Here is a 27,677-nt window from a genome sequence, read left to right as displayed (position 1 = left end):
TGCTTGTGACAGTCAAACGAGACAGTTGCTACCACATTCAGTGGTTTTGAGAGGTTCACAATGAGATTACGTTTGTCCTGTGTTGGTATCCGTACTCTACGTGTAAGGATTACAATGGCGGTAGATTTTCCCCTCAGAGAAACGGAAGCTAACTGCTAAGCTAACTTTTACACTGAGGGAAATATCTGTTGCGAAATGGAAATGTGTTGTGTTCCACATGCAGTTTTGCACACAAAGAATTACAACACTGTTAGAGATACTTAAATATTGTTTATATATGTAATTTCTTGCAAGACTGATGTTTAAATGCCCTACTAAGGCTTGATCTTATGTTTTATTGTTTTACGCAATGTGATTGGCGAAGAGAGAGAGCGGAATTGCACCATATACGGCAGTGGCTGGAATTGGGGGGCAGCCCGAAATAGGAGGAATACTGATAACTTAGTAAAACTTTGTTCTTAACATTCATAATAGTATGTTAGGGGGTAGCAAGAGAAAGACAAGAGGAATCCAACAAGAAAACGTGAAAGACACCGCTGTTTCACCAAAAAAGACCCCGGAGGATAGCAAGCTAACAGTAGACAAAGCTATTGAAGCTAATATCCTCACAGAGCTGAAAGAAATTCAGATGATTCTTAAAAAAAAAGAAATTACAAATCAGACCGGGCTCAGAACAATGTCTGAGTTTAGGAGAGAAATGCGTAAAAGGCTCGACGACATTGTTGTGGACCTGAAAGACGTAAGGAATAGAGTCGAGGAGGCAGAGCAGCGAATAACCGAGGTGGAGGACTTTAACACGTCAAAGACGTATTGAACCACACTCTCCAGTTACAAGAAGACCTTCAAACACGCTTGACTGACCTGTAAGCCCGTTCACGTAGGAACAACATCCGCATCCCATGGGATTATAGAGAGAGAGGAAGGTGACAACCTGCAGAAATTCATAGAGAACTTCATAAAAACTGAATATCCCTCACAGACGTCACCCTGGGCATACAGCGCTGCCACCATTCACTTGGCCCTAAACCACCACAAAGTTTAGTGGTTCACATGGAGATTTCAATGGCTCTACCTGGTTTATGACTGAAGGGAAACTAAGCATCATAACAGAACTGGGTAATTTGTGTTCTCCTCCAAGTGTGTAGGGCTCCAATGACTTGTATTAGCGAACAATGAGCTGGTTTCATCATTTTCAGATGAAACATTTTCTGCCATCGCCCTCCCAGCTTGGTAGAATTATGTGATTTTTGGAGATCTGCCAAGATTATAGAATTGGCAATGACTAAAATTAATGGGGGGGGGGCTTAATATGTTTGCGTCTTCAGGATTAAAGTATTTAGAAAATAAGAAAAACAGTGGAATTCAGTGGCGAGAGAAATAAAAAAATAAAATAAAATCAGTTTTTGGTGGAAAACGTTATTTTATTCCTTTATCAATGTACATCCTGATGATGAATCAACAAAAAATCAACACACCCTGGGAAGGAGAATGGATACAAATAGAGTTAAAACATTTACAACACAAGCATACACACATACAACTGTGCGCAGTCTTCTCTTTCTCTCGCTCACACAAACACACACAGCCTTTAATCTGAGTCTGGTATTTGTCTGCGATTACATGATGGCCGGGCAGCCTTGATGAAAGCTGAAATCTGCTCTAGTCCTTGTGCCTGATAAAGTGTCCTGGTCAGGGAGTGAGTCTGTCAGGAATTCGGCCTCAGTGCAATCTCTCAGTGCTGTCGTGCTCAGTTAGACTTTGACCAGATCTTTCCACTCCCACGAAGCCTGAAAGAGACACACACAGACATACACAGAGATCCAGCTTAACAAAATAAAGCACTACAAGTTGCCAGGCTATTAGAAACTCCTACCTTGTACCTAGACCTGTGCTTTCTGACTTGACCGAGTTATCATGTATTAACAGTTTTAAAAATGTATTTACTGATTGATATAATGTAAACAGATCCATTACCTGCACTTCCTTCTGTAAACAGAGCTGTTGAGCTGAGCTGAGCTGGCTGAATGGGTTAAGTGCTGCAAGCAGATATCATTCCTTCAAAAACCTGATTATTGTAAAGAGCTCGTTCTAAAACATCCTCAGATCAGCATCGGTTTTCAGACATCTGACAAAACAGCTTCGGGTTTTGACGAAAACCCAAGTTAAACCATGCCTCGGCTCGTCGTTATTCATTAATTACGGTTGCGGGCTAATTACATGTTGTGTTCTGAATGTGGATTTCTGTCTTCCCTGATGGCTGTTTGTGGAACAGCACAGCAGTCTTTGTTCATTGTTTTTGACAGTCCTAATGGGCATCATGTCTTTCCCGTTCATTCATTTTTTTTTTTGGCCTGGGTGGTAGACGCTGCAGCACACAGGGTAAAAAAGGATTGCTGACAGCTGTGAAGGGCCTCAGACCAATAACAGACTAAAGCAGCTGTGTCAACGTCAAATAAAGCCTGGGATCACAATATAAGAGTATAGTGGGGCCTTGTAAATCCAGGACAAACAATCAGTGATAAAACTGCCACTTGGTTGTGTACAACACCGAGACGCTATTATAGCATTTTCATAATGAGTGTTGAAGAACATGTACATTGGGTAATCAATTAACTGCACTGAGGTCCAGTTGCAGGTCCAAACATCGAGATATGTGCTTTGTCTCACAGTGGTTCTCGACACTGAGGATATCGATTGGTGCCACAATCTTTTAGACTGGCACGACTAGGAGAAGGCCTTGCCGTAGTAACTGGATTAGCTGTACCTGTTATCTATGGTCACAATGGTCCAAAAAAATAAACAAACAATGCTTCTCTGAAGTTATTATTTATTCTCATAAATATATTACAAATTGGTCACAGACCCAGATCACACAGTCCAAGCCAGGAAAGAGGATCGCCATTATGATGACCAATCTAAACAGAGCAGCCATAACATTATGAACAATATATCATTGGTTCTACAAGCGTTGTCCATTCTCTCAGCTCCACAGACCACACAGGAACACTTTGTAGTTCTACATTTACAGACAGTGGGCCATCTGTTTCTCTGCATATGTTCAACCCTGTTCTTCAATGGTCAGGACCCACACTTCAGTTTCTAATCACTGGTGGCTGCAGCACTGAGAAAGATTCACCACCCGAATCACACCTGCTCAGTTGTGGTCCTGACCATTGAACAACAGGGTCAGAAAGTACGCAGAGCAACAGCTAGACTACAGTCTGTAATTGTAGCTCCTGTATGGTCAGTGCAGCTAAGAGAATGAACAACGAACGCAGAAACAAGGAGGTGGTCATAATGTTATGGCTAATCAGTGTATATCTATTCAAATTCAGCAGAGGTCTAAGGAGGTGGTTCAGCTAAAATGGTTCAAACAGCTGTCATGTTAACGTCAGATGGCTAGCTGGTTGAAAAGAGAATTCAACAGATCCCCCCCCCACCCCACCCCCCAAAATTGAAAGGCCGAGATATAGATAAAGTCACTGAGAGTTGCCGTCATTTGCCGTAAAATTCTTCAAGAGTCATAATTGTTTACACTGGGTGTGACAGGAACCAGACATCTGAAGAGTTTAATGCCAACGTCAGTACAGTCAACCCTCCATATTTACTATGCTTTTATAATAATCAATAATTGAATTGTGTATGAACTGGTGTCACCTCATAGATCATCACCAACCACCAAGTACTCAGTCCCCAAAAGATTGGGTTCAGTATAATTCAGAAAACAAAGCGACATTGTTCAGCGTTGACAGGAAAAATTAGCTTAATAACGGCTGTAACAGACACGAATGTAAACAAGCTGATCACTTTAAAAATAGATGTAGCAACATAAGACACTTCAATGACAGACCCAGTGGAGAGAAAACAGGAGGTAGGAAAAACTCTGCTGATCAAACTCATCTCATCTCCCTGATAAGAACCTCCAGCTGTTTTGATTTCATGTAGTTCCAGAACCAGGACAATTAGCAGCTTGTTGGAGCTTAATTAGAACTGTGGTTCTGTCAGTAATCCTCTACAGAAACGTTTAACTAGGGCAAAATGGAAATACTGAAAACACACACTTAACACTAATGAAACTAATGGCTACAGAGAGTGCAGAGCCATACACACTCCCTCGCTCCTTGCTCCCGTCTCAAACGCTTCATTTTCACGGCCATCAGAGCCGACATGCCTTTTAAATCTCCCTCTTTTTAAACATTGTGTAAACACTCACTTAGGAATTTGCTGTAATTGTGTTGTGGTCACCCTAGGATTTAATTTAATTCGGTATTATTTGTGCAAAGATTTTTATAACAAGCGTCATTCCCAAAGCAGCTTCTTGAATAAGGGACAAACTGCAGACATGCCAGGTCAAATGAGCTCCCTATAGGAAACAAACATGAAAGGGAACGTTTCTGTCACGTCTAGTGCAATACGTCTATTTAGTTGCTGAGTTTAACAAACTGGAAAAGCTGCAACATAAGCCACAGTTCTGGTGTTCTGTCGAGTTGTGCTACCACATATCAACATATGCTACCATAGTGTAAACGTATAGGTACAGCTGCCTATGTCGATAAGTCACCAGACAAGAACATGCTCCCAACAGAGGTATAGGCAGGATAGAGGACATGTGTACAGCTTAAATCACTGTATGAGAGTAAAAATAAGGCAACTAGGGTTATAAGAAATACATTTCCAAGTACGCTTTTGGAACACTCAAGCAAATCATAACAGTAAGTCAAGATTGTATAACGCACTTGAGGAAAACAACACTGTCATGAAAAATTGTGGGCTTCAGCGTGCGCAAAAGCATTAAGTAGCACATTAATTCATATTAATTGTTCGCACAACTTGTCAGAACACCGGAGGCGTTCATCTCTGGGGGTTTGGGTGAATCAGGGTGTTCATGTAATCCAAACAAGAGTCAGTTTGGTCAAAATAATGCAGTTTATTACCACTCTATACTAATCCACCAACTTAAATATTTTACAATACACATCAAAAATCCTACCATGAAGCAATGTAAAAACACTGAGTATTTTGTCCATAATCAGGCAGCTCTGCTTCATACACAGAAATGCAGCTCAAAGTGCTACATAAAAGAGTGCAAATAGAACAGCCATAAATTAAAGAACAATGAAAAAAAGAACAAAGGTAAAACTGACTTGAAAGGAAAAGGAAACGGGCGGCCGGTGAAATGATGCAAGAGCAGGTATAACGTGCTCCTGTAAAAGTCAAGAACCGCAGGGCTTGGCACTTACCCTTTGACTTTTGAGCTCTTTTTCCCTGGTTGCCGAGGTTCCTGAGAGGACGCGGGGTCTCGTGGCTCTGCGGGTTGATCTACATCTTGATTGGATGCTGCTCCACCAGGGGCGGGGCCAGAGGATGGTGACGCTGAGCTTGCCTTCAGGGTCTTCTGTAGGTTTGACACCTGGTCAAGAGACAAAAGCAGAAGTAATATCAGGTAATGCAACTAAAGACTCCTGAGCACAGCTTTCCAGAGAAATCACCTGGAGTGAAGCAGCATGCCTAAGGTTGGTAGAGAACTGACTAGTACTATTAACGCTATTAATGTGCGACTGGTTTTATTGGTCTGATAAGAATCTGAGCATTCACCGAGCTTTACTCAGCATGATGGAAACCCAAATCTGATTGAGCTTCAGGAATTAAACAAAAATAGTGCCACCCTCCAGATGATCAGGATATTATGCATCAGGCCTTTCTCCTGTAACACCATGTTCTCCAGTAATTTTGACAGGTTTTCTACCAACCCCCTCTCCCCGCTGCAGGTTTGGTCTGAAGAGATCGCTATTAGAGTCGAGTCAATTGTACTTTCAATAAACCACACTCACAATGGTGGAACTGTTATAATTAGCGTTGTTGGATTATATGAATAACTTAGTTCCTTTATTACAACAAAACATAACCTCATCTGAAAACATTAATGATCATCAGGATGCTCACAAGCACAGAGTTTATTAATATTAAAAAAAAAAATTTAAAAAAAGGGACTAGATAGACTCTTCATTTGCATATCTTTTGCACAGCAGTACTGCAAATGCCAACATCCTGACAGTGATTAATAAAACCAGCGCTAATAACAATCCACATTAGATTCAAGATTTAGCCGGATTCTGAAAATCAAACATTAGCAATCTGGTCAAATCTGCTTGGAAGCAAACGATATTTCAAATGCAGAACCATCCATGCCAGCACTGGCTTCATCGACGAATACCCCAATCTTGGCGGCAAAGGAAATTTCATCTGGAAAAGAAACGACGCCACAATGTCCCAAATGTTCCAAAGATTACTCCAGGGCGGGAGGAGTTCTGAGATGAACTTGCTGAGCTGTTGGATGGAAATGAGCAGTGCAGCTGCTTCCATTTTTATTTACACACTGGAGAAGCATCTTTCTGACAACATTATTGTAGGGTGTTGAAGAACAAAAACCTACACACTATAAATACATCTGAACCATGTAGCTACATCTCTACATGGCATGTAATTAGCTGAGAGATATAAAACGTATCTATGAAAACCGAATTAGTCAGTCGAGGGATGTAATGGGGGCGTGGGGTGCTAAATTGAAAAGTAAAATAACTGTTCGCTGAACTCCGTACCCTTGCTTAAAGAAAAACTTATCTGACCGTTTGAAAATGGATCAAAGCTCTTTTGCTTTTGGCAATGAGCTTCCACCCGAAAGCTTTGAAAATGTGGCATCTCTCAGAATCAGATACTCGGGTTCTGCAGCATACGCCATCCCACAATGATTTTCAATGGAAGGCTACAAATATGATTCTCGTAGCATGGCTATCCTCTTAAACGGATAAACAACACAGAGTTGCCTAAAGCTCTGTCTTCATGCTGTTTAGACTTTGATGAGTGTGAGCCAAACACAAAGTCGTGTAGAAGTTAGCTTGCTAAGCCCAAAATTCTGCTTTATGCGCCTCCATGGTCACAGTTTTCCAGCACATTTTAAAGCTTTAAATACATTTAAGGGCTCAGTTCAGGAAAATTATCACCATTTCCACTGCACAACACACAAATATGGCATGATATTTAATGCGTCTGGGATCACTTGTGAGAAGCAGAAACTTCTAAGACAAAAAAAGAATTAAAGTAAGTGTAATTTTTCAAAGAAAGACCCACTAAAAACTAGTGTTGCTGTGCTCGAGTCCAGTCTTGACCTTGCTCTCTATCTCAACCGCATTTGGACCCAGAATCGTCTCAGTCTCTGGGTGAAGTGGATTTAAAAACTGTTGTTGAGACCGGCCAAGTCCTAGGGGTCTGTCTGAGATAACGTTAATTAAAAACGGAATTAGTTTTTTATAGTTATTGAATATCAACAGTCCATTAAAACATAATAAATCAGCACTTTCTCGACGTGAAAAAAAAGCTACACTCAGATTGGCCATCAAGGTAAAAAGTTACTGCTCTTCTCATTCAGTATCGAATCAATAAACAGTCTAAGGACTTTCTCTTTTCTTCTGGACTCAGACTCCACTACTAGACTCTAGAGCTTGACTCAGACACTGTTCTAGCAGCAGTCTTAACTACAACACTACCAAACAAAAATTAAAATTGCATATGTTGGGTATAGTTTTTCTGCTTTTGGACTCTGAATGTGGACATTAACGCCTGCTGAAACTGTGCAGCTTGTTTCTTGGTTCTGAAAATGTTCGTTATTCTCTTGTATGATTTTTCAGTTCATAAAATGTCCATAGATTCAGCAATTTCACCTCTTAACAGGATCTAGTGAAACGTATCCACTCTTTCTCCAGCAGTCTGGATTACTGCAATAATCTGCTTACTCGTCTCCCAAATATGACCCTTAGACAGCTACAGCTTATTCAAAATTCAGTGGCTAGAACGCTCATAAAAAGAAACTAAGCAAAACACAGCCGCAGTAAGTTCCCTATATTGGCTGCCAACTGATTATTATTTATTATTTATTTTTTCTGTGTGCTCGTCCTCTAGATTCACTCACTGGCTTATACCTCTGATCCACTGGAAGAATTTAAACCTAAAAGGCCTCTCATATCACTGGGGACTGGTCTGCAAACAGTATCTAGAATTAGAACCAAGCTTGGTGACGCAGCATTTATCTCTTATAATGCACAAAGCTGGAACCAGCTGTCAGAAGATCTCAGATGTGCCCCAAATTGGGCCATCTGTGAGTCCAGACTAAAGACTTTATGTCTAGACTTCACAATTATGAGCGTGACCTATTATTCTAATAAACACACTTGACTGACAGACCTCTGCCCACCACTCCCAGTCTGGTACAGATGAAGCATAAATAAACAACAGTGCAGATAAGTGGGAAACAAATGTGTGAAGGCGGTGTCACATTTGTATAAATTGCGTTTTAAATCATCCACATTCTGTAGACGCAGTAGCACATTTTCCAGCAACTTCTTAAAGAAATTGAATTTGTTATGTGCTTAACCTCTTTGTGTGCAGCCAGGGGATGCTGGCATGACAGGCTGAACGGATAGATGATCAAACAGACTGAGATAAAGACAGACGGCTCACTTGACAGCTCAGTTATACTTGCTAGGTTTCTACTTCAAAATGTACACAACATTCTTGATGCATACATTTGGGTGCAAATATATGGGATACCACTAGATTAGCATTAGCTGGATATTAAAATGTGCAGAAGTGTTTTCGCTGTATTTTTCCAACAAAAAATAAGACTTAATTTGACAAGGAGTGTTCCAACATTTGCGTGTGACTGTATTTGTTGCCCTAGAGCAAGATTAACCCAATTAAATAGGACACATGGAAGTAGGTTCCCTGGAGCTTTAGTGCTTTATGGGTCAGGTGAGCCTAGCCGTGGAATATGCAGGATACCCACTGAAGATTCTTCATTGAAAGGAGAAAGTAGTTTAGGACAAGTTTTAATCACTGTCTAAGAAACGTACCCAATAAAATGTTTGAATAAGACTTTACTCCAGGTCACTGCTCCGTATGTAAGCCTTTATACATTATATTACAATATTAACATGATCATGTGACACAGTGACGTACTGTTTTCCTTTTCCATGTGAAAAGGGTTCTGTAAAAAAACTAACCTCTGTTTCCACCTGAACTTTGACCTTCAGTTGGCTTTCTCTGTACTGATTAGCTCTGGACACCTGCTCCTCGATCCCACACAGCACCGCCTCACAGCCTGCACACCTGACAAAGGGGAGGACACAAGTCACATCAAAAATAATCCTCTCACACACACAAAAAAAACCCTACCACACTCATTATTCCGGTCAGCTTTTATTCCAAAGTAACTTCATTTTCTATCTACATCTACACACAAGCATAAGAACCTTTCTAAAACAATTTAAATGTGATGCACGTACACCTTAATAAACGGCTCTTCAGAAGTCCTTCACTAAATGAAATGGTTACTTAGAGAACCGTGCACACAATTTCTATAATAGAAATTCTGTGGTATAAAAACGATTTAAAGAATATCAACTTTTAAATAGTAATAATAATATAGCATCAGGGTGGCACAGTGGCGCAGCAGGTAGGTGTATCAGTCACACGACTCCAGGGGCCTGGAAGTTGTGGGTTCGATTCCCGCTCCAGGTGACTGTCTGTGAGGAGTGTGGTGTGTTCTCCCTGTGTCTGCGGGGGTTTCCTCCGGGTGACTGTCTGTGAGGAGTGTGGTGTGTTCTCCCTGTGTCTGCGTGGGTTTCCTCCGGGTGACTGTCTGTGAGGAGTGTGGTGTGTTCTCCCTGTGTCTGCGTGGGTTTCCTCCAGGTGCTCCGGTTTCCTCCCACAGTCCAAAAACACACATTGGTAGGTGGATTGGTGACTCAAAAGTGTCCGTAGGTGTGAGTGAATGTGTGTTGCCCTGTGAAGGACTGGCTCCATGACTCTGAACTGTATAAGCGGTTACAGATAATGAATGAATGAATGAATATAGCATCAGAAAAATGTTTATTAGTCAAGAGCCTTTAATTTGCGCAGCACTTTCTGTATGTGTACTTCACCATACTTGGACATACAAGTCCAAGTCTCTACTCACCACTCCTGCAGTGTGTTGGAGATGTTGGGCAGCTCGTTGGGGCCCAGGTCACGGCCTACGCTAAAGTCCACCTCCACCTGCTGGTTCCGCTGGTCCAGTTTCCCGTGGATGATGTCGCAGTAGACGGCCTCGATGAGCAAGTCCTCCAGCTCCCGCACATTCTTCAGCTCCAGCTGCTGCAGCAGCAGAGAATACGGCAGGCACTATGGCAGAGAACCAGCGCATTACTTTTTTAAAAAATAATAAAATAAATAGTACAGTTTGTTTTCGGACTATTTACAGCTGACAAGAAAAAGGAAAAAATCAAGTTGCATCTTCCTTTCATCATACTAGTATTTCCTCAGCAAGAAGCAATAAGACGTTTATACAGTGAGGAAGTGCAGGGCTTCGCCACCTGCTGGTCACCCTCAAAATATTCAGAATCAATCATTTTGAATCACCCTGAAGTCTTTGACAATTAGGAAGCACTGGAAGCGTCAATGTTATTGAAGCACGTATTATTTTACATTAGAACAGCCCTGGATGAATTACCACTCATTCATTCATTATCTGTAAGCGTTTATCCAATTCAGGGTCTCGGTGGGTCCAGAGCCTACATGGAATCACTGGGCACAAGGCAGGAACAGACCCAGGAGGAAGCCTAGACAAATAATATTTTTTACTAATTTTGCTCAATCATAATAAATGAATTATGAAGTGTCCTCCATTTCTTTTACATCATAATTTCTACACACTTTAATGCCTTAAATGACATGGCAATTTTTTTCTTTTCCTATCAGTAAATTACTCTAAATAGAATATAAATTGTGTCTGAACAGTAGCGGCACAATGTTTTATAGTGGTGCACTGCAATTCATGTTTTTGGCCAAACATAAATCTCCATGAAAACTATAGCTATAAAGCATGTTTTTTTCTGTGTTTTCAACTGCACTGTGATCGATATTTTGAAATTAACAGTGAGTCCTTTAAATCAGACAAAACAACCGATGATCTACTGTTAAGAAATGGTTGTTCAATATTTAGAATATTTAATTCCATCCTCAACTGTGACTTGGAATTTGTCTGATGTACATTTGTCTCCCCACTGTGTTACATCAGGAGCAATCAGATCAGGACTGACTACAAACAAAAATATAAGCAGCACAGAGAAAGTGGCCAAAGAGGAACGGCATGTAGGCGTTTGTAATTTCTTCCTCGCTACTGCGAGTTTTTGTTGTTATTTGCATCATGCGCATCACTTATTCCTCGGTTTCTGTCTGACGTCAGTGAAATAAGTGTACGAACATATAACACAGCTCCGTGTCAGGAGTAACAACCAGATTGGGATTACCATGCCACTTAAACGAGAGGGAAGTTACACCACCCAGACCTTTGAAAGGTGCTAGGAACTCTAGTTGGGGTTATTTTAAGATATATCCATAGCCTTAAAGTTCTATTTATTAAAGGGTTTAATAATCCAGCGTTCCCATTACAGCATCTAAATCTGCTTCAACTCTCTGTAGGGAATGTGTACGCTTATTTTCACAAAAACTTGTTACGTGCCCAAACTTTTTACCAGTAAATACACAGTGTATAATCAGAATAGGCATTAATACTACGTTTGTTGAGTTGTGTATGTGTGTGTGTGTGTGAGGACTTCCAGCAAGTGAAATGCTTCTATTAAAACAGCTTAATTTAAAACTGTAATATCAGCCTCAATACAGGTGCAGGAAAAGAGTGATACTGTGCCATCTCTAATGTAGCTTTCTTTATCCAATTTTTCCAACAAAATGAGCATGTTTTCTTTGTCAGTACGTTGTAACTCAGTCTAAACAAAAAACCTTTTAGATCCTGTCATTTTTAACTGCTTACAAAAAAGTGCTTCTTTGGGAATAATGCCAAATCCCATGCATTTTATCCCCTTGTTGTGATGTCAGCAAAAACTAATCTTCATACTATGGAAGACACTTTAAAGAACACGAAGCCGAGTAGTTGAAGCTAAGTATACCCAGAGGATTAGCAAATGGGTATTTTATGTTAGTAAAATTGTTACATGTGTTTTTACCTCATTTATTAAAAAGCAAGCGCTTGGAAACTTTCCAAAGAGTGAAAGAACAAAGAGTCTTTTGGTGAGAATGTTATTACGATAACCTGCTGATAAGCACCTTCAGGTTGGAGGCCAGGCTGATGATAGACAGGTGACGGAGCTTGTTCTTCTGGGACGGCGTGAGTTCGGGGAGCGAGGCTGCTCTCTCTGAAAAAAGAATGAGAGATTTGCGTAAATATCTGAATGAAATTTCTCTCACCAATGTTGTAAATGCGATTACAAAACTGAAATACAAGCATTTTTAAATGATTTTAAAACGTCCAGTGATTCTTCTTCACGTTATTAGAACTCCATTATACTGACACATGATGGGCTTGATGTATGCGTTTTATCTTTGATGTATTCTATAGTAAACTCATTTACATCATGGCAGCACATGTGGGGGGGTCACACTCTGTGGAGCATTCACTGGTTTGTACAGGAACTACAAAGCAGTTTGATTTTTCTTCTAATAAGATTTTCATTTTATAGAAAACAGGTAAGAAGTCATCAATATTTTGTTTGCAACTTTTTGTGTAAATTACCGATTTCTCAGATTACGACAGAAAAATCAGAAATGACTGACTTTTAGATTCATTTCATTTCAACAAATAATATAAAACATAACAGTTGCAACCCTTGTGATTTCGATATAAAAACGGCACTTTGTTACAGACAATTGTGAAAGAATTCGTCTTGGTGTTCTCATTAACGAGTAAAGGGATACGTTCGTTTTTATGTGTATTATCACTTGCTTAATTTCTAATCCAGATGTTCAGAAACAAATAAATATATATACACAGGAGGTCCTCGGGTTACGTCAGTCCCGAGTTACGATGTTTTGTGGTTACGACACATCTCCAATTTACTGTTTAAAGCCTTGTTTCGACTTAAGTGGTTTTGCGTCGTAAACGTCATAACGTGAACTTCGTGTTTGGTGTGCGCGACGGAAGAATACACGGTTACACGGCTCGGGACCGAGGAGGATAAGTGCGTGCAGTATGTACGTATGTTCCGACTTAAACCGAAAATCGGTTTACAACGCGTCGTAAGTCGAGGACCCCCTGTACTCTATTCCCAACTTTTTGCCTATTTCACATACAGCTACTTGTTAAAGAAGCAGCAAACTATTCATATAATTTCCATAAAATGTGTGATATAATGATCATAGATATAAATCATAGTCAGAATCCTAAACTGCAATTCAATTTGAAGTTAAAAGCTATAAAAAGCCATATAAACTCCACTTCTTTGCCAGATCTGAATTGTGTGGGTGAGGTACAGCAGTGTCACCATGCCAACGTAAACAACCCCACAGCGTGCTGTTTCTCAAAATACCATCCTTTTGTCAGAAACTCTCAAAACATGTCATGGTGATATTTATGTCAAACTACACTGCGTTTTAATGCAGATATGTCAGTTATCTTTATTGTTATATAGCCAAAAACAACTGGTTTTCATTTGTGTGAAATCAGATCTGCACTTTTTATGACGTAATTACTCTTTTTTTTGGTCTTAAGCAATCTATAATACGAAACACGAATTAAATTCATTATACAGATATGTTTCATGTCTGTGCATGATATATTATTTTAGGAATTACTTTGTTTTACACGTTTTGTACTGTACTTAAAGCATTGTTTTTAAAGCTGTGCTTGCCTTACAGATACTTTTTATTTTTGAGGACAAATAAATCATTTTTACATACTGTAATCATTTAGCAAATTATGTGCGCTATATGAAAGTGATTATTTTCTCTACATTAATGCTATGAAGGGCATCTATTAGATAAAGAATCAAACAGTTCAGTAGACTTAAATTAACCCTTTATGTTTAAAATGTTAAGCCCAGAATCTCAGATAAAGCCATTATTTTATAGAGATTAAAAAAGAGCAGGATCATGAGTCCACAAACCCCCCCCCCCAACCCACCCACTTCGCACACAATAACTGTATTAGTAGCAGTGAGACTGAGTGGCTAACACCTCCTGAGGAATTCCAGCTAGTGAGAAAACTAGAGTGTGACAGAGCAAATGTGATGAAGCTAATGCTACTGGGTGTAATATCTACTCAAACCTGTGTCGTCATGGTTACCTTTGTAGTCCGAGTAGGTTCCGTAAGCGAAGAGATTGAGGAGCTGATAGACGGGAGCATGAGGACCTGTCTCCAGCTGAGAGAGAGAGAAAGAGAGAGAGAGAGAGAGAATGTTGATCAAAGCGTTTTGCTTGATATGAAGAGAAGGTGTTGCATAGCAAAAACCTTTTGCCTCTAAGCAGGGTTTTAAATACCTGAACGATTCAACTTCTGACAAGTGCTAACATCACAACATATGGGTGTTGACATTATTACTGAGGTAGCACTTCTATCAGTTGTTCTGTTGCTTTGTAGATGTTGCAAAAATGGGCAAAATCCAAACAGCTTTTGAATAAATATCAAAAACTATTGGACAAAGCCAAAAATGCTTATTTTTTTAAAGTATTTTTAAAAGAGACATGTCCATGAATCTTTATCACTGAATGCTACATAATAAATATTATATATATTTTTATATAATATTTTTTAATGCCATTTAGATGGAACAAATCAGGCCGGGAGCACAAGAGAACACAGTTAGCCTTGCTCTCTCTGGGTAGGTAGCATGGTCTTCCCTCTCTCCCCCTCACAAGCAAGGTGTCTGTTAGCTGACATAACATTCAGGACAGTTAGTGCAGTCCTTTAAGCCTGTCGAGCTATTCAAGGACACTGCGTAAACAGCAGCTCAACAAGAAGCAAGAGAGTTGCCCTTATTCTCCTGGGCTGGTGGAATTGTGTGTGTTTTGGGGAGTCTTAAATAATGGGTAAAATTGGTGATATTGGAAAACTGAGTAAATAAAATTACCAGCAGTTTTTTGCATTGCACTCTGTGATGCCACATGGCTTTGCTCATTCTATGTAGACGTTTCTATATCATTATTGGACATGCAGGTACCATAATGAACAGATCCGGACCACTAACAGTCTGATTTGCTATTTGCACAAATACTTACATTGAGTCTAGGATACAGACATACTGTTATCATTTTCAGAACTCAGTCATTCCACACAAGGTCTTCTTTTGATTTAAACATTGCCTCCTGCTCCAACAATGCAAACTACATCCAAACAAATGTCTCCTCTCCAAACTGTCACTGTCACTAGTTCTGTACAAAATTAGATATACTCTGTTAAAACCATCTGTTAAAACCATCATGAATTCAAAGAAGAGGTGAGAATGCAACATTCATTTTCCCTGTGGAGAAAGGTTATACGTTTTCTGTTTGTGACAAAGTCTTGTCTCCTCTCCCCTAAATGGCTAAACACAATGTGGTAGCTGCATTCATTTGCATAAATATGCCATGTAGCACGGTTGATTTCGGAGCACTGCAGCTTGTTATGAGCTCTCCACTGAAATGAACAAGTGGAAGCCTAAAATTATATATATACCGAGGATTACCCAACAGCGATATAATAAGCAGCACGATACAATAGCAATACCGTTCACGTTCTACTTGTAATTTCAGAATGATAAAATATTCAAAACATTACAGACTGTAAGCCAGCCACTACTTCTGTTTTTACACTGTCACAATACGTGACATTTCAGAATATTAGATAACCAAAATATAGTTCTGTTTTCCATTAACACAGCAAAAGATCTTGCCACGGGAACTTGTCTCAAAAATGCCAAACAACATTCCTTTAAAAGCTAAACAAGGATCCGCAGACTGATTTTGCACTGTCAATATTTCAAATCCTAACATTTGCTTCTGATAATTAATGCTTGCTTAACAAAATCCATGTCGAGTGTTTCCTATAATTGCAAATCGTATGAAATAATGGGTTTTCAAAGCAGACAGAGGGGAAAACATTATTGAAACTAGTTTTCCTTTATTCCTTTTATATTAGGTTTGGGCACAAGGGGTTTTGTTCCTTTTCTAGTGAGCGCATGCTCTACAGGGAATACGTTTCTGCTTGTTTTCAAGCCAAACTGCTGTAGAGATTTGCAGAATTAGGCTGTGAATAAAGCGGCATAGCTGTTTTCCCAAATGGCACTGTAGGGTTCAGTTCCTCACTCAGGACACACAAAGTTTTGGCAACAATGAGCGTGTTCTACCTCTCTGACATTTGGCAGCTCCAGAATGTCTGAGAAGACATAAAGTCCGGGAGTCTCCAGAATGGAACTGATTGCTTGAGCCAAAGCTGACCCTGATAGAGACAGCAGCTGATCCACCTCCATCTGAGAGAGAGAGAGAGAGAGGTGTTTAAGAAAAAAGAAAGGGTTGTTTGGATTGAACTTTAGAACAGGAATGAGTTTAATCTCACTTGTATACAGACATCTCACTGTGATGGATGTTCCAATCACATTGTGCTGACAGGGTGCAATGTCTTACAGTAAACGTACTCAGGTGTCAAAAACATTTAGGAAAAAAAAAAAACGGTGAGAAATTGGTGAGAAATCCAACATGGTGTGTTTTCAGCAAAGTCCATGTTTCAGATGTTTAAATGATGTTTATTTGACAGCACTAAAGCAAAAACCCTTAAAGATAAATTCAGATGTTATGAATATTTCAAGTACACAGTGTGCTTAGCAGAGACCAAGGAAAACGAAGGAAACTTAAGATAACATCAGCAAAGTCTGTAATGTATCTCCCAAATAAACTATTTTCATTTTCTGATAGAAAATACACAACTCTGAATAGAACTGATTAGTTATCTATTCCTGAAGCATTTCTATTGGTCCATTCAGTGTGAAATTGTGATACCATGTGAAGATTTGCAAATGGTGATTTAAAGCAAAATGTCAAACATACACCTAAAAGAAACAAATGTACAATTTGTGGATAGTACATTAAAATATATATATATATATATATATTTTTTTTTTAAGCAAAATTTGTTTAGGAAATTTTGGACAATGCATATATAAAAGCTCTACTAAAGCTCAGTAAATGACATTCTCATTTATTCTCATCACAATGTGTGTTAACTCACATTATCGTTAACATTGCAGGTTTTGGATTTTATGAGTTTACCAAATGCAATGCTTATTTTGTGTCCAATACATATACATCGTGAAATTTGAAAACGCAGTATCGCGATATCCCAATACACACGAGCTGATTTCACACCGCTAAACATTTAAACAAACAGACAGTTCCACAGTAACTAGCAGCTAATAAACCTACATTAATTACAAAGTACGTTAAAATATGCACCAACAATTCGTATATCTCTGCTAATGGTACAGATTTGGCTAACGTCATTGTTATATTTTCTTGGCTTTCTAAACAGTAAAAAAAATAAATTCTTCTAGAACAAAATCTAAATAGTTATTTCTAGACATTTATGAGATTTTCGTTTACTAAGGGACACGGGGTTTGGTCGTTTTCGTGAAGTAAAGAGAAGTCTTGAGTTCGCTTCTTCTTTAAACTCTCCGTTCCACCTTAAAAGCCGCAGCACTTGTATTTTGGCGTCGCGCCGCCATAACGTAGCTGCTGTAGCTTTTAAGGTGGAAATAAACGTTGAGGCGAGTGTACAGAAACGTGGTTAATTTGGCAGTACACAGGATTAAAATTAATAATGCGATAGTTTAAAAGGACCTCATTACTCCGACACAGTCCAAAGCTGTTGTTAAAAGCCACGTAAGCCCTCAATTAATGTGGGTTTTATATACTATATCCTACTGTTGCATTAGCTTAGCTAGCTACATAACATAACTAGGCCTGGATATCATTTAACCGGCTTTCGTATTTAACTGTCTCTAGCGCAGATTTTAGCACCAGGACTTCTAAACGAATCTTTAAACTCTGCTTCCCGCCACTTGTTGCAACCTTCACCACGAATAATAAGAAGAAACTTTACCTTTATTTTATAAATTGGATAAAGAGCACTCCTCCGTCTCACTCACTCTTCGATAAACTGACGGGTCACAACACGCAGCTGCTTCTCTGATTGGACACAACTGTGACAAGTGGGCGGTGACAACCTATGTCTAAACCAATCAGCTGTGTCAAAAAGCCAGAGGCGGTTATTAAAATTCTCGTCTGCCCCCTGTCTGCAGTGTGGAAAGCAGCTAAAACAGTAGTGAATCACGGATGTTTGCTAAACTGAGGTATCCACCTCCACACCTTTCGGGACCTTTTACTGACACACTTCAAAAGCAGCAGTGTTGACAGTGGTGATGCACATTAAAATGAAAACTGTAAAGCAGTGAAGATACATCTACACTGAATTAATACAAACCCCATTTATAGAAAACTTGGGACGCTAGGAAAAATGTAAATAAAAGGAATGCATTCATTCATTATCTGTAACTCTTTTCCAGTTCAGGGTCGCGGTGGGTCCAGAGCCTACCTGGAATCATTGGGCGCAAGGCAGCAACACACCCTGGAGGGCGCCAGTCCCCCACAGGGCAACACAGACACACACACACACACACCTACGGACACTTTTGTCGCCAATCAACCTACCAACGTGTTTTTGGACTGTGGGAGGAAAAACCGGAGCACCCGAAAGAAACCCACGCGGACACAGAGAGAACACACTAACAGGAATGCCATGATGTGTAAATCACTGAAAATAGTGCAAGTTATCAGAGGCTAATCTCGATTCTTGGTTGAAAATGGATGAATATGTAACCAACAACACAACACAATCATTCTTGTGATATGAAAAATTTTATTTATAAACAATAAATTCAACATCAAAACAAAATATTTGCTTCATTTTTCTTGTGACAAAATCTAAATGTTCAGCTTGAGATTCTGGATTTTGAGCAAAAAACACTTGGTCCAAAATCTCAGGTTTTGCTAAATCGCAGTCCATACACGGGGTAAATCTACAGAGGAGCCAAATAAAACTCAGCCCAGCCCTGGAGATCTTCCAATTTATATATTTGTGGAAAATAAAAACAGTGAAAAAAGTTACAAACCAAAACATTCAAAATGTACAAAAGTCAGTCGTCAAAACACAGTGTTTTTTTTTTTCACAGTGGTTTCAGTTTGGATTGTTGCATTTCAGCATGTCTTTTCTAAGCAGTTCAACATGAATACCACGTGGTTTAAACAGTTTTAAATGGAAAAGTCATCAGTTTAAAAGGCAGCTCAATGCTCTGGTTTATAGTCGCAGTTTCTCATTAAATGTAATGTCATTAAACAGTGAAAAATACTGAGAACAAATAGGACGCATTTGAAATGAATACTTTCTTGGTTTGTTTGTTAAGTATATTTTTGACCTAACACTTTTATACATCTGCTCACATAGTTTTTTGGAGAGACAGTAACAGTGCTTTAATTTGAGCGTGGAATCAGAATAATCTCCCCTCCTCTTCCAATATAAAACATTAGCATATTATTTATTATTAACTGAATGTACTGGATTTTGGAAAAACTGATTATTTTCGTAAACATTTTGTTTTTCATTTAGCACTGTAAACACATAATGTTCATCCCTCACGTTTCCACGTATATAAAAGCCCAGTGATTCAGTTCACGCTAATGGCATCCATCTCACAAATGCGTTTGTAGAGGAAGTCACATGGAACATCAAACCAGGATTTTGAGCGAGAATCCAGCACAGCACAGTCTTCACCATGACTCCCTCCAGACTCTTGGTTATTGGGTTCTTTGTGCCATTCATTCCAGTACCTAAAGGAGGAGACAATCCAACAAATATAATGTGAAAATGGGAACAACTGCACAAAAGCACAAAAACTAATGGCATTTTTTAGCTTCCCTTCTACACGATGTAGGATCCCATTAAACAGAAATAAAGCACATAGATTTAAGCAACTTTATATATGGGTTCGTTAAATTTTAAAATAGCAAACCTTTTCATCACGCATTGTAAGCTGTTTTGTTATGTTTCCTGTTTTAAATTCAAATAATAAACATCTAATAACAAAGTTCACTCCACCAACTTGTTAGGTTTTCATGTGGAATAGACCTCAAACCTCAGACTGCTGTTAATTTGCTTACAAATTGTGACTTAGCCAAAGATAATATAGTTTCTATTTATAATGTGTTAAATGATATATGGGTGGCACGGTGGTGCAGCAGGTTAATGTCGCAGTCACACAGCTCCAGGGGCCTGGAGGTTGTGGGTTTCGTTTCCCGCTCCGGTTGACTGTCTGTGAGGAGTTGGTGTGTTCTCCCTGTGTCTGCATGGGTTTCCTCCGGGTGACTGTCTGTGAGGAGTGTGGTGTGTTCTCCCTGTGTCTGCGTGGGTTTCCTTCGGGTGCTCCGGTTTCCTCCCATGCTCGTTGGTAGGTGGATTGGCGACTCAAAAGTGTCCGTAGGTTTGAGTGACTGAGTGTGTGAATGTGTGTGTGTGTTGCCCTGTGAAGGACTGGCGCCCCCTCCAGGGTGTATTCCCACCTTGCGGCCAATGATTCCAGGTAGGCTCTGGACCCACCGTGACCCTGAACTGGATAAGGGTTACAGATAATGAATGAATGAATGAATAAATGATATATAATATCTATTCTTACGTTTGGTTGACCAATGTGTTGTCCACCCATTTCCACACTCCTTCTTCTTCAGAGTCCGAGAGGCCGATCCAGAAATGGTAGTCAGCCCCACCAGTACTGCGGGCTATTTTATCCAGCTCATCCTAAATTCAAAATTCAAAATTAATAAACATACTTCAACTTACATATCAAACTTTCAGTGAAAATGTTCAATTTCAGTGCAGCTGTACATGGTTCTAACATTAGTGAGTAAACCTTTATAACACTGAGCAACTGATTAAATCTCTTGGTAGACAACTTAACATTGTCTATATATTAAATATAATATATATATATTTAAAAAATATTATAAAAATATATTTAATAACAAAATAAATATTTAGTTGTTTCCAAAATACTAATAGACTTAGGTGAGTCATCCTTAAAATATTATATATGTTCTGATCTAAAACAGAAATATGTATTCACATTAGAACTGATTGCAAACTCAAACGTACATGTTGCTTGTGGCTGTGCAGGATCGTTAAATAGCTGCCCATAGATACACAGCTTTCTTTACTGTTTTTCCAGTCCAGTTTATCTTCACTAAAGAAATAGCACTTCCTGTCCAGATGTGTCCAGCCCTCAGGACACGGTCGGCACGTCCTCACTTGGGCAGGGAGAAGAGAGAGAGACAAAAAGAACACAGGGATTAACAAAACGAAGCTAACAACGCAGTCATGATGCAATCCTGTCTTTATTCAGGTCAATATTCTCACAGCAGGACAATTTTGCTCTGGATACTGCTTCTGGATAATTGGGGCTCCTCACATATCCATACACTTACAGTAACATACCCAAGGAAGAAGGGAATGTCATTTAAAAAATGGGTGTAGCTCTCTCTGGGACGGATAATGGTGGAATCTGCAACACAGCACCCTTTCAAATGCTTAGTGATGCAAGCATCCGGCAACTGTGCTCCCATTGGAACAGACTTCAGCACAGGACATACCAGCTGATCCAATCTCAAATCAAAAAAGCACTAAATAAATATGCTCAACAAAATGAAAAAAAAAAGGACAAAGAACCGCCTTTTATCACAGTGATGTCACAAAATACATTGCTTTTACATCGCTTGAAATACAAAATGTTTCAGATGTTAGACAAACATAGGCTGGTTTCTTTGCTTCAGTTTGACACCGTGTAAAATAGCTACAGTAAAACTACATAACTACATCTGGGGTTGTGGCTTCAAACCCCATCACTCAAGTCACTGTCTGTGAGAAGTTTAGTGTGTTCTCCCTGTGTCTGTGTGGGTTTCCTCTAGGTGATCCAGTTTCCTCACACATTTTGGTAGGTTGATTGGCTATTCAAAAGTGTCCGTAGTTGTGAATGTGTGAGTGTGTATGTGACTGTGTGATGCCCTTGCATCGCATTATTCCAGAAGCAGTTTCTGAAACCGAATGAACAAATTAATGAATAAATGTACTGTAAAAGTAAGAACTTAAATTGGAAATTGCCACCTTTGACGAGTCTTTCCCAATGTTTGTGTATTCAACTCTTTTTATTATTTTGAATGTTTCCTCCGAGTGACTGTCTGTGAGGAGTGTGGTGTGTTCTCCCTGTGTCTGCGTGGGTTTCCTCCGGGTGACTGTCTGTGAGGAGTGTGGTGTGTTCTCCCTGTGTCTGCGTAGGTTTCCTCCAGGTGACTGTCTGTGAGGAGTGTGGTGTGTTCTCCCTGTGTCTGCGTGGGTTTCCTACGGGTGCTCCGGTGTCCTCCCACGGTTCAAAAACACACGCTGGTAGGTGAACTGGTGACTCAAAAGTGTCCGTAGGTGTGAGTGAATGTGTGAGTGTGTGTGTTGCCCTGGGCAGGACTGCGGCCCCCTCCAGGGTGTGTTCCTGCCTTGCGCCCAGTGATTCCAGGTAGGCACCGGACCCACCGCAACCCTGAACTGGATAAATGTTACAGACAATGAATGAATGAATGGATGTTAAGACCCTGTGATGATTTGAGGACTGTTATTCTAGCTACTGAAATTACATATGTGGGTTCTTAATACTAGCTTTCTCTTTTCCATCTGTCTTCACCAGCAAAAACAATATAAGAATACAAAAATCTCCCCTAAAAAAACTTTGCCTCACCAATTCCTTAAATCTGAATCATAAGCAGAGGGCTTCTCTAGTTTTGAACTGGAAACTCTCTCTCTAGACGACTGCAGTACGACTGTAGTCTGTGAGCAAGGATGTTTACAGCAGATGCATTGATGGTTACATTTTTCAATTTGGCCGGAGTGTGCCTCTAAGGCTTTTAATTTGTAAAATGCAATTTCAGACAAATTAAGACCCCTCTGAGACCTGCAGGCAGTCCGTTTTTACACATCTACAACCAAATGGTGTCAGCTCTCTTTTCTAATTAAGGTTGTCACCTGTTGCTGAGCAGTTCTTTCCCAAGGTGGTGTACTCTGAGCAAAGACGAGAGAAACGGTCCTGGAGGGCAGTCACTTTCAAAGAGAGAGAGGCCACATCTGACTCAGAGCCACCTGTGTTCTCCGTAATGGTGGACCCACTGGATCTGCTGTTCGTCACTGCAGACAACGTATAACAGAAAGGTGATTTACTATAGAGAGGTTATAGGTTATACATGCAATAAGTCATCTATAAAACCAAAAGTGGAAGTGCTTTCATATTATTTTAACATCATCAACTGCAAATTACTAATTAATAAACTTACTAATAGCAGTAAATACAGTGCACAAAATCGGTGTAATTCAAAATGGAGGAACTGGACTTCAGAGGAAACAAAATGAATGCTTCAAACTTAAAACACAGCCCAGCTTTATTCCAAATGGCTCCCTTCTCCCTACGTAGGGCTCTATGTAAATAATGAAATAATAAAATTCATACGTTATTAGTGCTGTATGCATCTAATATGAAGCCATTTATTTTTACCATGAGCTGCAAAATTCTTCACCAAACATTTGAGCACTGTGTAGGTGTAGAAATCATAGGCCTGTGAAGTGCACTACAGAGGAGTTGGCAGAAGGAAATAGGGAGCAACTGGGGATTCAGATAAAATTGCTTCTCTTTCTTATCGTAACATAACTACACACTTTAACATTTACTAATGGAACGGGATCTTTGTCACGCGAATATCAACAGAGATTTAAATATACATTTCCATGGCATTCATTTTTTTTGAATGGGTGAAAACCATTGCATGTAATCATAGTTATTGTTTTGAAATGAATCTTTCCGGGCTGGAAGCAGAAGAAAAACAGAAACACACTCATGGGCGGGCACACAAGTACAAACAGACACCCACAGAGGAAGATGCCTAATGGGGTCTACGTGCAGAAATGTGTTTACTTACACAGGACACCGAGAACTATGTTTGCACACACGGAGGCCAGCAGAGCAACGAAAAGGACAACAGTCGTCTGTCCCTTCAGACACCCCATTCCTTTAGCTACACCTGTCAAGACACCGGAAAATATTTATTTCATTTACAGTAAAAACAGCAATTAGTTATAAAAAATTTATATTTCAGCACCACAAACAATGCAGAAAATATATAGGCTGTTTAACAGTGAATTACCCCAAACACTAAATATAACGTATAATTCACTATATCTGTCTTCAGTCTTTGTCTTTATTACAGCTTCCATTCTGTTAAAGATGTTTTAATAAAAACACCCTAAAAGTTCAGTCCTAAACGTTGGTTGAATTAGGAATAGTTTCTCAAAAATTTGACCAGTGTCACTGCATTTAAACCAGCATTCAGAACTGTATATGAACCTTAAATCAGCAATAATCATTTCTCTCAAATACAATTTCTTCAAGTTATATATCTGGCATTTTATTGATAATATCTGCTAACCTGAATGTATTAATGATCTAAATAAATAAATAAATAAAAATGTCCACGTGGAGGATCCACAAAATGAAGCATAAATTGCTCCATTTAAAGACTATGAAGCAGTTTCAATGTGTACCTTATATGAGTTGCATATTGTAGAAAAAATAGTTTTAAACCAGACCAATAATCACTTTCATTAGCGTAGTGGGCTATTTTCCGTTGGTGAAAGAGACGTATCACTACTTCGAGTATCCTTCCACCCCAACTCCCTGTAAACGGTTACCTTGTGCGCTCTGAGGGTAGAGGATGGGTTTGTTTCCTCTGGTAGAGACCTCTTCTGTGAACTCTTGTAAACTGGTGTAGTTCTCTGTATCCTGCATTTTGAAAAACTCAAGTCTTTCAGCTCAAGCACGGCGTCTTTCTCCTTCACTTGGACGCTTTATATCGGCTCTATATCAGACCCACTCTCCCCGCCTTTCCTGCCGACTCTGTCCACTTCTTTTTGTCCCTTCTTTCCTGCCTTTGTTTACTGTTAGTTTTCTACTATATCTTCTACACAGCAGCTATTTATTTTGGAAAGAGACACACCCACACAGCGAGAGAGAGAGAGGGAAACGAGGGGAGAGAGCGAAAAAGAGGAAGATGGGAAAGGTGGGAGAGTGTGTGGTGAAGTGGTTGGGGGCCGGCTTCTGAAGGAGGAATTGGCGGGAAACCGCGCGAGCGGAGAAAGCAGGATTGAGCAATAATAAAAATATTACGAAAGAGGGAAAATTCACAAGTTTTATAAACACACTGGTTCAGAACATTTTGAACTGCGATGAACTTGTGACTCATTCATTTTAGGAAAAAATACAATCTGTTCAGCAAAATAAGTTAAATTATTTATGAGGAAAATGGCAAAGAATTTATTTTTAGCAGAATAAGTCCTCAATAGGTAAATATATCATTCTATTTTTCAGTATTTTTTAAAAGAGTTCTGATGCTTGTTTTCTGAGGGGATGCTCTTTCACACCTCCAAAGTTCAGTTTAAAGTTGGTAATGAGGCCCACATGGTTTGAACATGGGGTAGCTGTGTTCTGTCTGCGAGGAGTGTGGTGTGTTCTCCTTGTGTCCGCGTGGGTTTCCTCTGGGTGCTCCGGTTTCCTCCCACGGTCCAAAAACACACATTGGTAGGTGGACTGGCGACTCAGGTGTCCGTAGGTGTGAGTGTGTGTGTTGCCCTGTGAAGGACTGGCGCCCCCTCCAGGGTGTATTCCCGCCTTGCGCCCAATGATTCCAGGTAGTCTCTGGACCCACCGCGACCCTGAACTGTATAACGGTTACAGAAAATGAATGAATGAATGAATGAAAAAAGAATTGTTAACCTATATCTCTGCCTGATTTGTTAGCATCTCTTTCTTGCACCCAATCACCCACACAGTCACAGAGATGGACACTTTTTCACAGCGACCTGATGAGGGCTTGAACCCAGAACCTCCCCCTTGAGCAGTGTGGATGTGACACCACTTGCAGTGCCACCGTGGCACCCAAATCTCCATCAGGTTTACATTGAGAAATACATATATGCAGGCACTGTCCAGTAGTGTAGATGTGTAGAAATTCTCTAACTCTTTTACAGATTTTAAAGGAATACTACACTGTAAAGTACACCTATTAGATCCATAAGAACACACTGAATTATACTGTTTTTACCAACACAGTGTGACCTGTCCTTTGACTGTGGTCAGTGGACAATTTAACCAAAACAGTGAGATCAGTGTGACGGCCCACACACGGGATACAAGACAAACAAGAACACCATTTTGAGGCAGAGACGTGGACTATGATCTCATGAACTCTGTCAGAGAGAGAGAGAGGGGGGGGGGGGGGGTGAGATAGAGAGCAAGGAGAGGAGAAGAGTTAGAGAATGATATAAGAGGAAAGAAAACGGAGTGGAATGGGATAAGGGTGGGGGGGTATGTGTAAGAGAAAGATGTATAGAGTGAATGGGGAGAAATAGAAAGGGGGAGATAAAAAGGGAGTGAGAAGAAAATCTTTTTTTACATAACACTCTGTAGAAATACTAAGTCAAGGTCCAATCATGACTCTGCTGACGAAGAAAGTTTCGAAAGTGCTCCGGATCAAGCTGGTTCTTGCCAAACATGACTCTACGTGTTTCTGAGGCTATGTGGCAAAACCCTGACTTTCACTTTTTTTTTTTCTTTGGCCTCTACCAAACGCAAACGTTCCAAACAGAGCTGATAACAGCAGTTCTCTTCCAAGGACAAAAAAATAATTAATAAAAGAATTGCTGCTACATTTAAAACTCATTCCAAATACACATCACACTACATAATTAGCTTCCCAGTTATATATATATATCATCTTCTCAGAAGTGTAGATGCTATTAAAGCAGCAAAGGGAAATGAAAACACCAAATAACACAATTTATTTCAGAAGAAACATCATTTAACATTGTTAATTATAAGAGCTTTAAAACAGTGAGCTTTGTCTCAAAGGATTTTCTAGCAAACATTCTAATCTCAGATCCTTTTCATGGTCCAAAACCTTCATGTACTTTTTGGATTTTCACGTTTTTCAGGGTTTTTTATTTTTTTGCGATGGAAACAGCTGACTCTAAGCACATTTCGTTCCTATCAGCTATGGTTGTGTATCAGTGTAAGAATGACTGATTCTGGTTCCCTGAAGTCCAGTCTATTCTTGTAATGTTATCACTATGGCAACGTGAATACCTTATATGACTGCATGCCAAAGCTGATCACAAACTGTCACTTTTTAAAGTAATTCTACTATGAGGCATGGATCGGTGTTTTCTTCAAAGGTCATATGTAAATTGGTAAATAGTATGTAATGCTTGTAATAATAAGAATATGTTAGATTTTGAATTTGTTAATAGATAACCAAGAAAATGCCTTAGTGGAGAACAACTCAAACATGAGTCAAAGGGGTGGACAGATGAGTAGGTCATGTAGAGAAAAACTGAGATTAGGATGGTGGGTGGGTTTCCTCCAGGTGACTGTCTGTGAGGAGTGTGGTGTGTTCTCCCTGTGTCTGCGTGGGTTTCCTCCGGGTGACTGTCTGTGTGGAGTGTGGTGTGTTCTCCCTGTGTCTGCGTGGGTTTCCTCCGGGTGACTGTCTTTGAGGAGTGTGGTGTGTTCTCCCTGTGTCTGCGTGGGTTTCCTCCGGGTGACTGTCTGTGTGGAGTGTGGTGTGTTCTCCCTGTGTCTGCGTGGGTTTCCTCCGGGTGACTGTCTGTGAGGAGTGTGGTGTGTTCTCCC

The 27,677-nt window shown here is 39.8% G+C and overlaps 2 protein-coding genes across 2 annotated transcripts; both read right to left on the bottom strand.

Moving 5' to 3' along the window:
• Window positions 1–1,411: 1,411 nt before the first annotated feature.
• On the bottom strand, window positions 1,412–18,091 carry cops7a (COP9 constitutive photomorphogenic homolog subunit 7A). The gene is made up of 8 exons (XM_066683041.1): window positions 17,957–18,091; window positions 16,209–16,331; window positions 14,171–14,246; window positions 12,157–12,245; window positions 10,013–10,215; window positions 9,057–9,162; window positions 5,241–5,410; window positions 1,412–1,787 (listed from the first exon to the last, which is right to left on the bottom strand). Exons 2-8 carry the CDS (start codon window positions 16,329–16,331, stop codon window positions 1,748–1,750), a joined length of 807 nt encoding a protein of 268 aa, XP_066539138.1. The 5' UTR covers window positions 17,957–18,091; the 3' UTR covers window positions 1,412–1,747.
• Window positions 18,092–18,765: 674 nt separating this feature from the next.
• Window positions 18,766–24,979, bottom strand: cldc1 (C-type lectin domain containing 1). The gene is made up of 6 exons (XM_066683485.1): window positions 24,683–24,979; window positions 23,914–24,015; window positions 22,970–23,128; window positions 21,059–21,210; window positions 20,583–20,704; window positions 18,766–19,740 (listed from the first exon to the last, which is right to left on the bottom strand). Exons 1-6 carry the CDS (start codon window positions 24,777–24,779, stop codon window positions 19,578–19,580), a joined length of 795 nt encoding a protein of 264 aa, XP_066539582.1. The 5' UTR covers window positions 24,780–24,979; the 3' UTR covers window positions 18,766–19,577.
• Window positions 24,980–27,677: the final 2,698 nt, after the last annotated feature.

The sequence above is a fragment of the Hoplias malabaricus genome, chromosome 10 (assembly GCF_029633855.1).
Source record: "Hoplias malabaricus isolate fHopMal1 chromosome 10, fHopMal1.hap1, whole genome shotgun sequence".
Taxonomy (NCBI): domain Eukaryota; kingdom Metazoa; phylum Chordata; class Actinopteri; order Characiformes; family Erythrinidae; genus Hoplias; species Hoplias malabaricus.
This window is presented reverse-complemented; position numbering and strand designations above follow the sequence as displayed.